The 16,644-nt window shown below is 31.5% G+C and overlaps 1 protein-coding gene across 2 annotated transcripts; it reads right to left on the bottom strand.

Annotated features, from left to right (window-relative positions):
• Positions 1-2,597: 2,597 nt before the first annotated feature.
• On the bottom strand, positions 2,598-14,859 carry LOC143048461 (ras-related and estrogen-regulated growth inhibitor-like). 2 transcript variants are annotated; one of them, XM_076222150.1, is made up of 5 exons: positions 14,730-14,859; positions 9,555-9,929; positions 7,202-7,258; positions 5,313-5,386; positions 2,598-3,319 (listed from the first exon to the last, which is right to left on the bottom strand). In XM_076222150.1, exons 2-5 carry the CDS (start codon positions 9,652-9,654, stop codon positions 2,882-2,884), a joined length of 669 nt encoding a protein of 222 aa, XP_076078265.1. In that variant the 5' UTR covers positions 9,655-9,929; positions 14,730-14,859; the 3' UTR covers positions 2,598-2,881. The 2 variants fall into 2 exon arrangements, with proteins under 2 accessions (XP_076078265.1, XP_076078264.1); XM_076222149.1 differs by having other exon boundaries at positions 14,630-14,763.
• Between the last annotated feature and the right edge of the window lie 1,785 nt (positions 14,860-16,644).

Genomic DNA, 16,644 nt, shown 5'->3' with positions numbered 1-16,644 from the left:
TTTTCCTCCTTCTAAATCCGCCCCCCCCCTCCCCCAGTATCTTACTAGATTTTTTTCAAGCAGGGGTACTGAGCTGCAGTATCACTTAATCACATTATAAGACTGTTTTAACTTGCAGCTGTAAATATTTGTCACTCTCATCATGGGCAATAGTGCAATTATACTCAATTACAGGACTGTACTGTATTAGATGAAGAGCTACATCTCCGGGTGCGGTATTTTCGCGCTGCAATGAAGACCCATTGGCGACTTTCGGCTGTTAGCTGCTCTTTTGTCGGGTTATTGTCTCTTTGGCATGTTCCCCATTTCCATTTTATTATAAAAAAAAGAAGATGTGGTATAATTGCCAATGAGACTACTCTCTACAAGAGCCAAAATGACACAGAAATTAACAACTATACGTCACATTAAAAAACATTCAAATGAACAAGTTCTAACTACGCAATTTTGGCCTGATTCTTGGATCTTTAGTAAATTATGGAATAGTTTTAAACAACTTTTCTGCATTTCCTACAAAGCAATGTACAATTCTGGTTTCATTTAGGCCTCTGAAGTCAAGCATATACCAAATGTCATTACGTAATATAATTATTTCAATCGTGCAAACTATTTAAGATCTTCAGAAAGAAGTCTTTTTTTTCTAAAACAAATAGCAACACACAAGTATTTTAATGATTCCAATGTCAGTGAAGTTAATAAACTAGGATTTAATGATTGTTTCACATAAACAGGATATGATTAGGTATTGAACAACAAGGTAACATGAAGCAGGTAAGTTGGCACAAATGTTTTAAACATGTATGGTTTCTATGAGGAAACATCTGTCTTAGGATGACAGATTGTTATCATATGTCAGACTTTGTATGATGCATGCAGGAATACATGCAAACGTCGATACGTAGAAAAGCAATTTTGTTCTAATGGAGATCTGATTATGTTTCGTTATTAACTTTATATTTTCAATTATTTTTTTATTGTTTGCTTGAACGTCACAAAATAACATTTGACAACAAATGGATAAATGACTGAAAAGAAATGATAAGATCATGAAAATTACCCCCCCCTCCCCCCCCCAAAAAAAAAGAGGATTTGCTTACTTATGCCTTATCTATCATAGAAGGTAGTGTACGCTTTTCTTATTGTTTAGCGATCTCTGTTCTGTAATCGTTGTTTTTATTCGGTTCAAATTGATAGAAAAAATTAAAACATTATTCATATATCGGCAAAGTCATGTAAAATATAAATACTGACGAATGCTGTAACATAATTAAACCTTTGTGAACAAATGCCACTTAAAATCCTGGTACATGTAATAGTTTTGGGTATTGTCTCTGGAAGTCAAATCTAGCAGTAATATCGCCATTCGTGATTTTGACTTAGTAAGGGTCCACAGACTGTAGTATTCGTTTGAGAAGCAAATACAAATGAATATCATAGTATTACCAATCTAATTAAAAACCGATCTCTCATCGCTCCCGTTTTCTGATATGTCGCGTTGGCCGCGTTTATTTTCCTTTGAAGCTGTAACATCTCTATTTTTTTTTCGGTTATTTTTATGTTGTTGTTCGCCAAAAAAGGATGAGAATACGAACCTAAATTAGGACGAGAATATGAAGTAAAAGAGGATAAGAATATGAATATGTTACGAATGCTGTCGTCGTTGTTTGTAGTTCTCAGTGAACGAACATTCGCAAAAATTGGAATACTTAAAAAAAGTTCATGTCATATTTTTCCCCGTTCATATCCCGAAACAGAACACATGTTAATGTGTGACCAATTTAAAGACTATCACAGAGAAGTAAACGTGAATATCTGACCAATTTACGAAGACCCATGCAGTAATATTCATGAGAACAACGTCTGTGCCATTTGGTCTCTAGCAGATACATGTAGTTGTCTCATTGGGATCTTAACCAGATCGTATCATTTTATAAGATCAAAGCCGTCATAACGATTACTGACACATTTCTGTGATATCGTAGGGTACATGACTATCTACCGGTAACAGTCGTCAGAGAGGAATAAAAACCCATGCAGTCAGGATTACAATATAGGTCGAAGCCATTAATACACGTGTGAATAGCTTCAGATAAAAGTTAGAGCCGCAACAACTACTAAAGAATAAAGCAACAATAAAACAATACAATATATAGTTAAACTCATTAAAGATGGAATAAAGTCATCAGCCCTATATATAACTGTACTTTCGGAAACTTAATGGTAGGGAAAAATAGATTTGAAGAATCAACATAAGTAATCACGTGCCGTTTTTTAAGCTGTTGGTGTAAATTTAGCTGCTGATATCAGCTTGGATCGTTATAACAATTACCTTCGAGATTGTATTAAAAGTTAAAAGGCTTGAATGTTGATGAAAAAAGCAATGTGGTGAAATTTGTAATTGCACTTATTAATTATAAAACACTTACATACTGATAATAAATATCAAGCACTTATTTTTCACAGACTCCTTTGATGAGGGCAAAAAGATCTGTAATATATTTAATGGAGCAAGTTATTGGCAATTGTGACGCTTAAAAGCTTCCTTCTATATCTCAAATTGTGCTCTGCGATGGCAATTGTGCATAATAAAGATAAGATTAACAATAAATAGCATTTAAATTATTCCAATTTCACATCAAAGTGTTCACCTTTATTCTGGAGTACCATTAAGTAGAAAACCTTACTATCTGACATTGTAACATGTTACGTAAGTTTTTGAAGTACCGTAGTGTAACACTGAAAACTTTAATTGTATAGAGTTAAGTGAACATACAATATTTTTTTTAATTTTGATGAAATGCTCGTTTTCATGATTGATGACTGCATAGGACGGCTGTGGCTGTGCTACATTGTATCTTATTGACTGTAACAAATTATTATATTATGCGCTTAATGTTCTCTTGGCAGGTGTCTTTCCAGAAATAACCTTTTGAATAGCTTGTTTAAATTTCACTGAAGAACTTTGCTTTCGTTGTCTACCTTCTTTCACAGTCCGTGTTTTCCGTAAATCCTTCACTAATGTTTTGAATAAATTTTTTATTGATGCTACATCCGTCCAATCAGCAGCCGACACTTCACAGAATTGACATCCAATCTCGTCTGCCAGTTCGGTGGCTTCATTGGCGGGAACTTGTCTGTCATGTAAGAGATCACATTTATTTCCAACCAGAATTCCTATGACTGATGTCGAGTTTTTCACTTGTTCAACAAGTCTTTTGAGTCTAATTATCTCATCAAAGCTTTGTCTGTCCGTTATGGAATAAACAAACATAAAACAATCTGCCCAGTAAGCATAGCCATCTTTCCAAGCATCTTTTGACTATTCAAAAATAAAAAAGGCAAAAAAAATAGAATAAGAATAAAGCAAATGACAACTAGTAGGTAAATATTTATCTATTTGGTCATGCAGAGTAAACATTTATTTACAGAGACAGCATCCAGCCAACAACAAAAAAAATATCGAACTAAACAGAAATGCTAGGATCGTCCATATGACCTCACGCGGATGCTACGATCGTCCATATGACCTCACGCGGTGACAAAATCAAATACAGGTCAATGTCAGACATGTTGGAAATGAATTGACATTTGTGTTCATATAAAAAAAAAAAACAAGTACTGAAAAATACACCTCCATTGAAAGATACAAACTTTGGAATTTGACATTGTAAAATTTATACATTAGTTGTTTTTTTTTGCATTTTTTTAGGAACAGATCAGACCTGTTCATTGTGTCTTTTTGTGTCGGGATGTATAAGTACCCGGCCACGTCCACTTGCATTTTTGTCCATCTGATGAGTTAAGCCTTTTTCAACTGATTTTTATAGTTAGTTCTTATGTTGTACTGTTATACCACTGTCCCAGGTTAGGGGGGGGGGATCCCGCTAACATGTTTAACCCTGCCACATTATTTATGTATGTGCCTGCAATTCAGTGGTTGTCGTTTGTTTATGTGTTACATATTTGTTTTTCGTTCATTTTTTTTTACATAAATAAGGCCGTTAGTTTTCTCGTTTGAATTGTTTTACATTGTCTTATCGGGGCCTTTTATAGCTGACTATGCGGTATGGGCTTTGCTCATTGTTGAAGGCCGTACGGTGGCCTATAGTTGTTAATGTCTGTGTCATTTTGGTCTTTTGTGGATAGTTGTCTCATTGGCAATCATACCACATCTTCTTTTTTATATTACACCATGATAGATTAATTCGAATGAACGTTTTCATTTTAAACCATCATCAGTGTATATTACGAAATAAAATACTTTAATATTCCTAAAGGAATTCCCAAATCTGCTTGGCCCTAACCTGCTTTGAATTGTCCTTGGAAGTGATACTTTTTAAAAGGCAAATTACATTAAATGATTATTGTTCATTCAAAACATCGAAATAAATCACATTGAAGCCGTGCATCTGAGGAAAATGTTCAAACATATCGCATTCTAGTGTTACCATACATAACCATACAAGTCATTTGACGAAATGACAGAAAATGTCTCCATTAATATATATCTTAAAGTTATATCGAATTTCAATGCTATTTTATTTGTGTATCAACACAGCATAGCATAGTTATAGACCAATTATGGTGGAATTTGAAATATATATAATGAAAAATACGCATAAAACTTATATTACTTTAAAGTAAAATTCCGTACATTGATATAATGGTTAATTACGGAGTTATGAATGCTACCCTCCTCAAATCTCAAACATACATGTATCTTATCAACACAGATTTGCTTACCTGTCCTCGATAGGGTCAATAACCTCGTGAGGGTTCATAAACAATTATCATGTTCAAATAAAGTATACAACCTTAGTTACATCATAAGAACCTTATACCTGTTTAAGTGCTGTGTAAATACTAATAAAAATTGGACTGACTTAACTTTGTAATACCTTGAACTGGCTTTAACCTCGCCGATTGTAACAAAAGTTGTTTTATATGTCTTATATGTATGTTAAAAATATAGTCTAATAAACAAAAACAATAAATAATTCTAGTATATATGGCATTACTTCAGTACGTGTGTTTATTTGCCCAAACCATGAGATTGCAAGTTTTGAATGTTAAAATGAATGCTGGTGAGATTAAGGAAAAGATGTATTTTTAAAATAGAATGATGAATATGACATTTGAAATTCGGAGAATTTGAGTCAAATATAATATTATATGAACATGACAGCTAATGTCCCTTTAACTGATTTTAGAGAAGGTGTCCACAATCTAGAAAGAATAATACCCCAAGTTCCTCTCTCTTTTTGTTTGAACAAACATGACATTGACTGATCCTTAGTGTGAATAAAGCATACCTGTCCCGCCGTATCCAGTATTTCTAGCCGTACATCATCATCGTCTACCTTACATGAACATTTATAAATTCTTTCTGAAATAAAAGTAGACAGATAAGATTTGTGAACCTACTGTATATACAAGGATTGAGCTAGTAAAATATACACAGATTGATTAATTGAAAGCGTAAACCTTGGCCTGTGACCTTGTACTGTTCAATGAATTGCAAAAAAATAATTATCAAACACCCTTAAATCATCAACATCAGTTGTATACAATGTATCAGTATATGTTAAACATCGTGAAATTGTATACTTTTTACCCTTTGAACAAATAAATGAAACGTTTATTAATAGCATTTTGATTTATATACTAAGAAGATGAAGGACTAGAGCGTAAATTATACTAACTATTTAACCTCTTCCCAGGGTATGTCAATATATATTAGTATTAAAAATTCATAATAATATATATTACATGTATTATAGTAAATACATTTTCAAAAATTTACATAATTTTTATATTTATTAAATAAATTCGAATTTTAATTCAGTACTACATATTTCTGACTTTTATAATAAAATATTTTGTACAAAATAGAAATTAATCATGTGTTAGTAAAATTTTGGAAGGACATCTTATTATATTGTACAAAAACATTTCTATTATTCGTATCTGAACAACATATGTTTCTCTTATTGTTTCTAGTTATCACATGCAGAAATATTTCTCGTATCACACTACAACATCACTTGCATTAAAATTTGAGAGAAAACATTTCAACAACTTATTGCTGTCCATTAACTGGAATCAACAAGTATCTGCAGATTTGCACGAATGCCATTGTACTATCAGGTACAAATAAATGGATATCATTTTTTGGTTTTCATTTTACTTGAAACAAAAAGTAAGAACAAAAGATAAAGAAACATGTGCGTTTTACAGATAACTTATCTTCTCCAATTATTTTATCCTAAAGAAACTCCTACATTGTACTAGTGTCTTCAGAAAAAAAAACAACCCGCAAACCATTTAAAAATAAACTTGCAATGAAAACCTAATACACCTGAGCCAGTTAACCTTTAATCAAAATAGTCTCATCCTCGCACCAGACTTGTGATTAACATGTTAAAATGTATTTAAGATTAGTATCTCGTTTATTGGAGAAACGTCAGGGTTTGAAAAAAGTTGTGTTGTTGTAACAGATAACATCACCATCTAAACATGTGTTTGCATTTCAGCTTTGATATCTCAATAAAAAATCGATAAAGAACCATCCGTCAGAACACTGAAAGAAACGTTTATAAATGTCTGGCCGCGAAACTGTGTGAGAACATTCTGAACTGCTTTTTCAGCAATTATAAGTACTGATATACAGTACTATACAGTAGATTTTTAAAAAATGTGGGTTTATCATTGCATTTATATACAGGAATGTTAAAATATGGTATAACATTGAGCATGGAAATGGAGAAGGTGTCAAAGAGACAACAACCTAACTAAAGAGCATAAACCAGCCGAATTAGGCCACTATTGGGTCTTCAATACAGTCAGGAAATCCCGCACCCGGAGGGGTGCTTCAGCTGATCCCTTAACAAAAAAAATGTACACTAGTTCTGTGATTATGGGCATCATACTTAACTCCGAAATATATTAATGAAACTAAAATTATTTCAGGGCAAGTGAGACCAGCAGCTTTCTTGTGAGAGAGTATTGTTAGTGTGTGACTGCTGTCGCATTGAGAATCACACAATCTTTTCAAAAACTCTGCAGTGGAAGACAAATTGAATGTTGATAATGTATGATGTATTAAGGGAAAATTATGGTGCAAGAAAGGAGATATAAATGAGAAACGAAAACAATTGTGGATTGAATCATTAGAGAGTTTACTGCAAGTTTTTTTACTTACCTAATGTTGGACAATATTCACCAATGAAACGTTTCGTCAGATAACGAACTGTTATCGCTAAAAAAAAATAAAAAAAAAAAATGTTGAAATGAAGAACATCTAACACATCAATGTATAAACTATACAGCAGTGGTGTATATTTTCGATAATTTTACTTGCCCAAGGTGGGCATATGCACAAACACTGGCAAAGTTCTAAATGGCCCCGTTACCAATCATGATCTTATGTAGTGGCATGCTATCTCTTTTCTATAATAGTATACGTAATATTCCTTATGAAAAACCTTGGAAAACCAGTGTGCAACAAAAGATTGTCGACAGTTGACAAATGGAAAACTAGCTGGCGTAATATACCTCAAGACATGGTCGAAATAGACGTTTTGGGGGCATGTGAAACTGTTTAAACTCATCACATAATTTGCCTGTATCAAAACAAGCTATATGGCCATAATTTGTTGGCTGTTGTTGGTCTTTGTTTTCGTGTCTTCTTTTTCGGGGAGTTAGATGATGAATGTTGGTGTGGTCTGTTATACCGTCCAACATTTGTCGAAGTTTATGATGTTCCCTTGTGTATCTTTTAATGTGTTTAAACGTAAATTATATATTTGATAATTTCGTATATTCATTTCGGCGCCTTTGATAGCTGACTATGCGGTATCGGCTTTGTTCATTGTTGAAGGCCGTGCGTTGCCCTATAGTTGATAATTTCTGTATCATTTGGTCTCTTGTGGAGAGCTGTCTCATGGGCAATCATATACCACATCTTTCTTAAATTCATACACGATTTGAATGTATCTATTTTAACTTCAACTGTACTATTAATAACTGTCTAAATTATTAATTATGAAAATGAAGAAAAAACTCCGGCTTTTGATGTTAAATAAAGTGAAAGCCATATCATAACATTTTTTACAGATAATATTCATCAGATGTCAAGATTTTGGATGAAGATTGAATATATGACCCAGATATTCATTCGATTTGCACCTTAATGATCTTTTCAAGATTAAAAATAACTTTTTTTGTTTCAGTGTTATCTTTTGAATTTCTCAATCAGGTGAAATCTATAGAACAAACTTCCAAGTAATTTACTTCATAACAGATTCTTAATTATGTTGTGTCATTGTATAAATGAAGATCTCACTTTTTTAGATATCTTCAGTGATGGTATATTTATTTTAGGAAAGTTGAGATGAAACGATAACAATATTTGCTACGTTTTTAAATCTGGAAGGTTACTTACTCACTCACTACTGACGTACAGGTGGTCACATCAAAGGAAACAGTTCGTAGCATTATTAACAGGTAAAATAACAGGTAAATAAATACCGCGGTTTCCTATTTTTGACTTAAGTCTATATCCATTATTTACTTTTCCTCATTTATATAAATTAAAAGCTATTTTGACAGAATCAGTCAGATGATACGTGTACAAAAATATTCATTAGATAAAAACGTTGTTTAAATTCTGATAGAAAAGTAAACACTCTACATGTATAAGTATTAAGTCTATAACACAGATCAGAAAAGACCTTTCAATAACACTGTAGGAACAGAAACACGTTCGACGGATGACATACTTGAAATTGAGTCAATTCTTTTCATATCATTTTCATAGTTAGTTCTTATGTTGTGATGTTACACGTACACTTTTTTATGATCAGCGCTTGCAAACATGTTCAACTCCGCCACATTGTGCATGTGCCTGTCCAGAGTCAGGACTCTCTAACTTAGTAGTTGTTCTTAGACGCTATTTATCATATTTACGTTTACATTTTTGTCTTGTACATGAATCAAGTCGTTGGTTTTATGATTGTTTTGCATGTCATGACCTTTCATTGCTGCCTATTTCTACATCGACTATACGATTACGGTTTTGTTTACTATGTCCTTAATCTGCATGATATGATCTACCTGATTTTTCTCTGGAATGTACTAGTACTAAGTCAAGAATATAACAGTTGTTTCCATTGGTACCGTTTATTGATACGTACAGTCTAACATTTGATTTTGTCCTTTTTTATGGACTGTCCCTTTTGAATATGCCTCGGAGTTCGGTGTTTATTTCATACTGTTTTGTGTTGCTTAATTGCTAGTTGATAGTTGACTCATTAGTAATCGTTTTCTTATTTTTATATTACAAAACATAAAATACAAGCTCAACGGCGGAAAAGCTTGCTAATCATAAATGATATAGTACAGACAGTTGTGTATCCTAAAAAGATAGCCATTAATGAAGGGTTGTAGATAAAATTGTTTTCACTTCAAAGAGTTGATGTAACTTACATCTAGACCTGAAAGTAAAATGAATGTTCCCCAATACTTTCAATGGTACATTGATAAAGTCTACATACCTGTTTTTCCAACGCCTGCACATCCTACTATTGCTATTTTACATACATCCTTAATGTCACTTCCATTTCCACGGTTAAAACGTGAACCGTTGGAAGACATCCTTATATTGACTGTCTATAATCCAGAAAAATATTTCAAATCATGTAGAGATCATTAAAATTTTCACATGTTTATAACACTATAATAAAAGTCAAAAACACTTTGTAACAAATTTAAAGTATTTTAATTCCAAGCTATTGATCCGAGACTGTAGCAAAAAGTAAGATGTCAACTTTGTAACAATCTGATAACCCTATGGAAGTAACTGTACCCTGATTTGAATCTTCTCAACACCTGTAATCGCTAACACCTTGAACAGGTAAATCTGATAAGACCTGTAAAGATAAATTCTTTGTGTATTGGGTTACTTTGAAATTTTTAAAACAAAACCGCAACTTTTATGTTTTCTGAACGTGTCAAAATCGAGATAAATTTCAAAATAATTCAATTTCTGTCTACGATAGTCTTATTATATATAAGTCTATTTCCTAAAACACGAGTGGTTTGTTCTAAAGATTTAAAACGGTTCAATTAATATTGTCGTATAATCCCTGTTCCTAACCAAGTACGTTGTATTGACTTTGTGTATAGTTTGAACAAATATCGTCAATTTACCGGTTAATTTCATTGACAAGATGTTCCGTCATTAAGCCCACCTGCGATAACCTTCTCACATTAGTAATTAATCATCTTCTAGATTTGTCTGTTGTTTAATGTAAGTTTACTATGGTCTGGTATCGGTAAACATTGAATGTAATATTTTTATTATTGACACTTGAGTTTATTTACATGCACTTCTCTTAAGTTAGCTTTAGTCCACTTTTCCTAAACTATTTGGCTCATAAGTTAATTGCACTTTATGAAATCAAAATGAATTATAGCTTCTATTTATAAAACAGAAATACATACACAAATTTAAATGCGTTTTTGATGTGCATTTAGTTTTATTGACGACGGCTGTCTATCTTAATAATCAGACGGAAATAATTACATAAAATCGAAAGGAATGCACTAAATAGTCCTAATTAATGATAACTTTCTTCTCAGTTAAAGAAATTGTTAAATATTAATTATGTTTAGCTGTTTCGCTAACTTTAATTTTAATCATATTAGCCTTTTTGTTCCATTTAAACTCCTATTTTAGTATAATAAATAAAGCTTGACTGAATCTTTAAACAGTGCATTATTTTTTTATTAGATACACAAAAAGTACTAACAAAATTACCAAAATCCAAGGTAAATTCAAAATTCAAAATGGGAAAAGTCCACAAAACCTTGCTTAATCAAACGCTCGACTGCTAGTATATCAAACAAGGAAACGAATGAAAAATAAGTGCCCTATTCCTGACTTACCACACACGTTTTCTGCAGACATCTTTTTTTATAGCTAGCAAATTTGTTTTTCATTCGTTCCTTAAGTTGACATACATGTAGTCGAGCGTCCGATTTGGTCAGGTTTTATGGTCTGCCCCCGTTTTTAAATTTACATTGAAGTAAGGCATGTTTTGTTAATATCTTTTGGGATACTTTATAATGATTACTATAGTGATGATAAGATGAGTATTTTGTTAATATTCTGCTGTACACTGTTACCGCAATATTGATGGGGTAAACTACTTTTAAATTAGTATCGTTCAAAGTCAAAATATGTTTTATGTTTCGATTATCTATAAAAACTGATAGTAAGAAAAGAAGATAATTGCAGCATCAACCGTAAGCTTTTCAAACCAACCGAGATAGCGATAACCTTTATAAACTATATCTTCAAGTTTTATTGTAAATGATTTTACTGAAATAGCATTTGAAAACTTAACTAATTGACTCAATTTAGTTTTAATCGATTTGCTTTTATTATCGCATTTGTTTATTTTCTATTTAGAAAATTAAAAGACATTTAATAAATGAGGTGAATTTGAAATGCTTCTAAACCATCGTTCGTTTTTACGAACTCTTTATTAATAAATAGAAGTTGAAAGAGGGTTAACTAGCTTGAAAATCTTACCCAAAAATAACTGACTAGAAACGTGCTTACATGATTATTGCATGTCACTTAGGCTAGGGCTGGACTGTAACAGACATATGTTGTATGATATAACACTTTACTATGTGTAGTTATTTACCATCGAGAAACTAGCTTATTGACTATAAGACTTTAGTGGTAATGCCTATTGTTTATGAGTATAAATCTATGGTTGTAATTTATTGTAGTAGTTTCGATTGAGGAGATATAAAAATGAATGCTTACATGGTTGTTGCATACACGCTTAAATTTAAATCAGAAGCTGTGTGTCAAGTCTAAAAGGAACGTAAAAACAATTGTTGATATAAAAAATTACAAATTAATATACAGGGGGAAAACACAATATAAACAAATACACACTGTTTGCATGGTTTGAGTTGTTTTTTATAAGTTAAATAAATGACGGCAACAGGAGCAGAGGTTGTCCCCTAGGTAATTAACCAAGCACTTCATTCATTTAATTAGTATCTATCTACTTATTGAGATACTGGCAACAGTTTGGCTCAGCACCATCTGTTTCGCTCTGTAGCTCTCCACGCGCACTTATAATTTATCATTACGCACATTAAAATTTATAACCATCATAACTTGAAAAAACTTCATTCCACACAATCTTTGATGAAGGATCGGTATTGTAAATTGATAACTCTAACAGTGATCGTAATGAAAAATACCCATGATGTGCAATGTTAACTCAAACTATAATTTGAATTTTAATCAGTTTGACATACTTACGATATAGAATCAAAGCCTTTCTCCCATTGCGAACTAATGAGTTCAAAGTCATAACATAACAAGATTTGTCTGTCAAGATATCAGTCAGATATAAACCTGTTCGCATTATTCACATATTTTAAATCGAGTATTACAACCAAAATATGTAGCTTTGCATACAAATCGAATAACGTGAAATTGAATTTATAAACATGTATAAAAAGTAGTTGAAGTATAAAATCAATGTGACTGCATCTGAAAATGAAGAGAACTCGACGACCACTGATGATTTCCTGATATGAGTAGCCAGAAAAAAAAAAACACTTAAACTTTCACAGGCAGATCAGTATGATTAATTGTCAATTTAATATCCTAGAAAAATGTTTCAATTGTTTGTATAAACTATCTACAGTGACAAATTTGTACATTTAATTTAGAGTAAATAAGTTTTCAACATGATATGATGCATGCCTTTTTCATGTTGTTTTGTCAATTAAAATGAACGTTGAAAATATAATAGGCATGATTTAACATAATACATCATACATTTATATCATTCGGGTAAAAAATTGAGGAGCAGAAATCTATGTTGGCAATTTCATGGTGTCTGATATTAATATTAACATTGTAGTTGAGTATAAGCAAAACAAGGCAGCATTATTTCATTATTTCATACTTTTACAAAAAATGTAACTGCAATTTTTGTCGTACTATTTTCACAGTATTGTACACTAACTTTGTAATGTTTTTCACTAAAAACGTAACATTGAGGTGTATTTTCCGGAATTTGCCGAGTATCACAAAAGTGCCATGCGATAACGTTACGGAAAGGCATGTGATAACAATCGAAGCATGTGATAAACTTTTCATTTCATCCCGCTAAGCACCAATTTCGAAAAATATGAAATTTACCGTTAATTTAATGCTATTATCATACAGTAAAAATCATATGTTATTTAGTCTAAGTATATAATAAATATAAAAATCTAATGACAGAATTTGAAAGTCAAAATTTTTATGAGAAGAAAGCTTCCATGCATATAACGATTTTAGAAAATTTAATGAAAAGGATCTATCATTAGTGTGGTCCGAAAGCAGATAAGCCGTCTGACTTGAATATTTATTTGTAAACCATTGTGTTATGTGTTTGAGGGTCTTCTGGTTGAAATTCATAGGATTTTGTCTACTTTCACATAAGTATATATGTATTATATTATTTATGTAATGGGTATGTATCAATTTAAAGCATTTTTAAATTTTGAAATAATGGATTTAAAATAGGGGTTTTATTTTACCCTACTATCATTTACCCAATTCAAATCTTACACTTTCACTGAGCTTTGGGTTCCTCAATAAAAAAAAGTATGAATGTATTAATTTTATCTTTTAATTTTCCAATTAGACAAACTGGAGTCATATGACTAGACTTAGTGTGTAAATGGTTGACTTGTGCTGCTGCACTCGGATTATCGTCGATGACATTTCCTATTACTGTGACACTTATCTGAATATATTTGAAATCTATAGTAATAGAACGAACACTTCAAGCATTCCTTCAAAAGAATCCGAAAAGTTTCATTATAAGAAACTTGCGACGATACATCGCAAGCCATTCTTTACAGTCAGGCGACTGTAATTTAACGTAGTCGTAAGATATGACAAGCTGATGTTGTACAACATTCCCAGAGCGTGGTAACGGCCTTCAACAATGAACATTGTTCATATCGCATGCTCAGCTATAAACAGTCCCGAAATATCTTTCTTTGTAAGATGAATCAAATTGGTTTTATAAGAAACAAGGAATCTTGGTATAAGAGTATTTATCTCAAAATAGGACCAAAATCATTATTCATGTATTTTGGTCCATTTAATCTTTAAATTAAATTTGATTTACCCTACTACTAACCGTGTGTCGTTGACAGTCGAATAATATAATCAATAAGTTTGGAGTTTTATTGGGTTAATTGATATATCTACCATGCCACCGGTTTGTCTTCGAACTATGGCAAACATATATATTTATATATAAAAATGGCAATTAATGAACATAATTTAAAGAAACAGGCAAATTAATTGTAGTACATAAATTTCAAATTTTAAATTGATGAATGTGTATTACAGGCATGTATATTGTAAATTGTATAGAACAATATAAACATTGTAGATACTTTAAAAATGCTACCAGATAAGAACAGAGTTACGTAGATTTCATAAACTTTTCTTCATTGATTTATTTAGACGATATCTTTATTTCGTGAAATAAAATTAAATCTTGTTTATATATATCCGTAATAAACTAACCTGATGTTGAAATTATAACTAAGGCTATCCATATGCAATGTTCTTTTTCTTTTAGATATTATAGTTTAATAAACTTCACAAAGATAAAATCAAAACATACCAGGTGTTGGTAACATCTCTCTCCATATATTCCGTGTATCGAATGAATATAAATACCTTAAAGTTTGTCTATCTTATCTCTCTAGGTAAGTAATCCATCCTTGTTCAGTAGTTGATAAACCTTTATCCATATCGTTTTCTTGTTTCCGCCCTCGGATTAAATGCCAAAATCAAGATCAAAACTCAGTTAATTTTGATGAAGATAAATAAATGAGTGTATATATTATATCAAATATGCTATTGAAAAAAAATCAGTGTAGATATTATATTGAATATGCTATTGGAAATAAATTGTTTTTGATGACTTTCATCATTTATACCATATATATGAAATTAAATAATGGAAAACAATCGCTTTTAATTGCAAAAAGATTTATTATTACGATTTTAAATGCCTATATATCTAAGATTAAGGAGATGTGTTATGATTGCCAATGAAAGTATGAAATATATATACATATCACCGTATGGCCTTCATTAATGAGCAAAGCCCATATTGTATAGTAAGCGTTAAAATACTCTGGCATGACAACATGTGATTCAATTCAAACGAGAAAACCAGTGGTCTGATTATGTCTGGGTTAAACCTGCAAAGTGGACTCTTTTCTGAGTCTGTAAACAAATTCAAATAATGTTAATGCGTTGTTTTTCTTGATTATAACTAGTATAACCATATAAAATCGACTGCTTTACATCTAATGTCTTCTTTAGAACGTATTTCTGGATGGAAACTGGAGATAAAACTATGTTAATATATTAAATTTCATGACTGATGGCAGCATATACAGTGTGGGTCAGTTTTAACCTTTCGTTAGAACTATCAGATTATCTGTCATATAACAGTTCTATATAGTTCTAGAAAATGTCTATCATACAACTGTTCAAGGGAAAAACTGTGAAAAAGGCTAGAGTAGAACTGTCTAAAACGCGGTTCTAAAATAAATCAGTCTAAAAATGTTTTAGCGTAGAATTGTTAGAATCAATTCTATCGGACATAACTGTCATAATCAGTTCTAAGGAAGAACCGTCCAAAATTCAAAGGTAGAACTGTCAGAATCAGCTGTATGATAATACTGTGACAGTTCAAACTGTTCTAATGCTAGAAATGTCCCAAACTATTCTATGGTATAACTGTCAAAATACATGTATGTTCTAGGTTAGAATTATCGAAATTGATTTAGGGTTGGACATCTTCTGTGAGAACTTTTGTGAGTACCAATTGTTGTAAAGTATTTCTACTGATACATGTAGTTCCTGGTATATTTTGAGAAACTGAAGTTAGAACTAATCTCATTTTAATGATGATGTTAATCCCTTTTTTTAGAACATGTATATGCATGTATTGATCTACCACTAGACGTAAATCATACAACAATAAAACAAGCAATAATGAAACTCAAAACTTGCTGAGATATTTTAATAGTTTAATAAAGCAGTTGACATTTCATGTTTGTCAAAGGTTGATATGTCAAATTTAACATAGAACTAAACCATACTTCTCGGTGTATGCATTCATGTATATCTTTAAAACTAAGAGAACGAACAATCACTATGAATAAAGCCGATATTGTCTCAAGTAAATCTAGGTTATTTGAAAATTATGACAAATTAATCTACATTACCAAATTATAAAGATAAATCGAGATACGTCAACTTATATACTATAACTCAGAAAATCGTACTACAAGAAAGAAAAAAAAGGATTTTATTATTGTTGATACCAGAATTCTATTTTGATGTTCATCTTTCAATATGTAGGTACCAGATTGTTTAGAGGCACATCCACTAAACACGATTTGAACCTCTTTTTTTCTTGTGAGCGCACATAACGAGCCGAAAATATACATGTTGTGTTGAATGGCTGGTATTTTACAACAATTCTGATGATCAGTTAATTGCACTAATGGTTGATGTTG

The sequence above is a fragment of the Mytilus galloprovincialis genome, chromosome 10 (genome assembly GCF_965363235.1).
Source record: "Mytilus galloprovincialis chromosome 10, xbMytGall1.hap1.1, whole genome shotgun sequence".
NCBI lineage: Eukaryota > Metazoa > Mollusca > Bivalvia > Mytilida > Mytilidae > Mytilus > Mytilus galloprovincialis.
The sequence above is the reverse complement of the archived record's forward strand: the minus strand, read 5'-3'. Positions and strand labels throughout refer to the sequence as shown.

Excerpts from the sequence above, each read along its gene's own strand:
- LOC143048461 (XM_076222150.1), bottom strand. The coding sequence starts at position 9,654 with ATGTCTTCCAACGGTTCACGTTTTAACCGTGGAAATGGAAGTGACATT. Across the intron at positions 7,259-9,554 it reads TGCAGGCGTTGGAAAAACAG|CGATAACAGTTCGTTATCTG; the intron begins GTATGTAGACTT and ends ATTTTTTTTTAG. Across the intron at positions 3,320-5,312 it reads TACTGGATACGGCGGGACAG|TCAAAAGATGCTTGGAAAGA; the intron begins GTATGCTTTATT and ends ATTTTTGAATAG.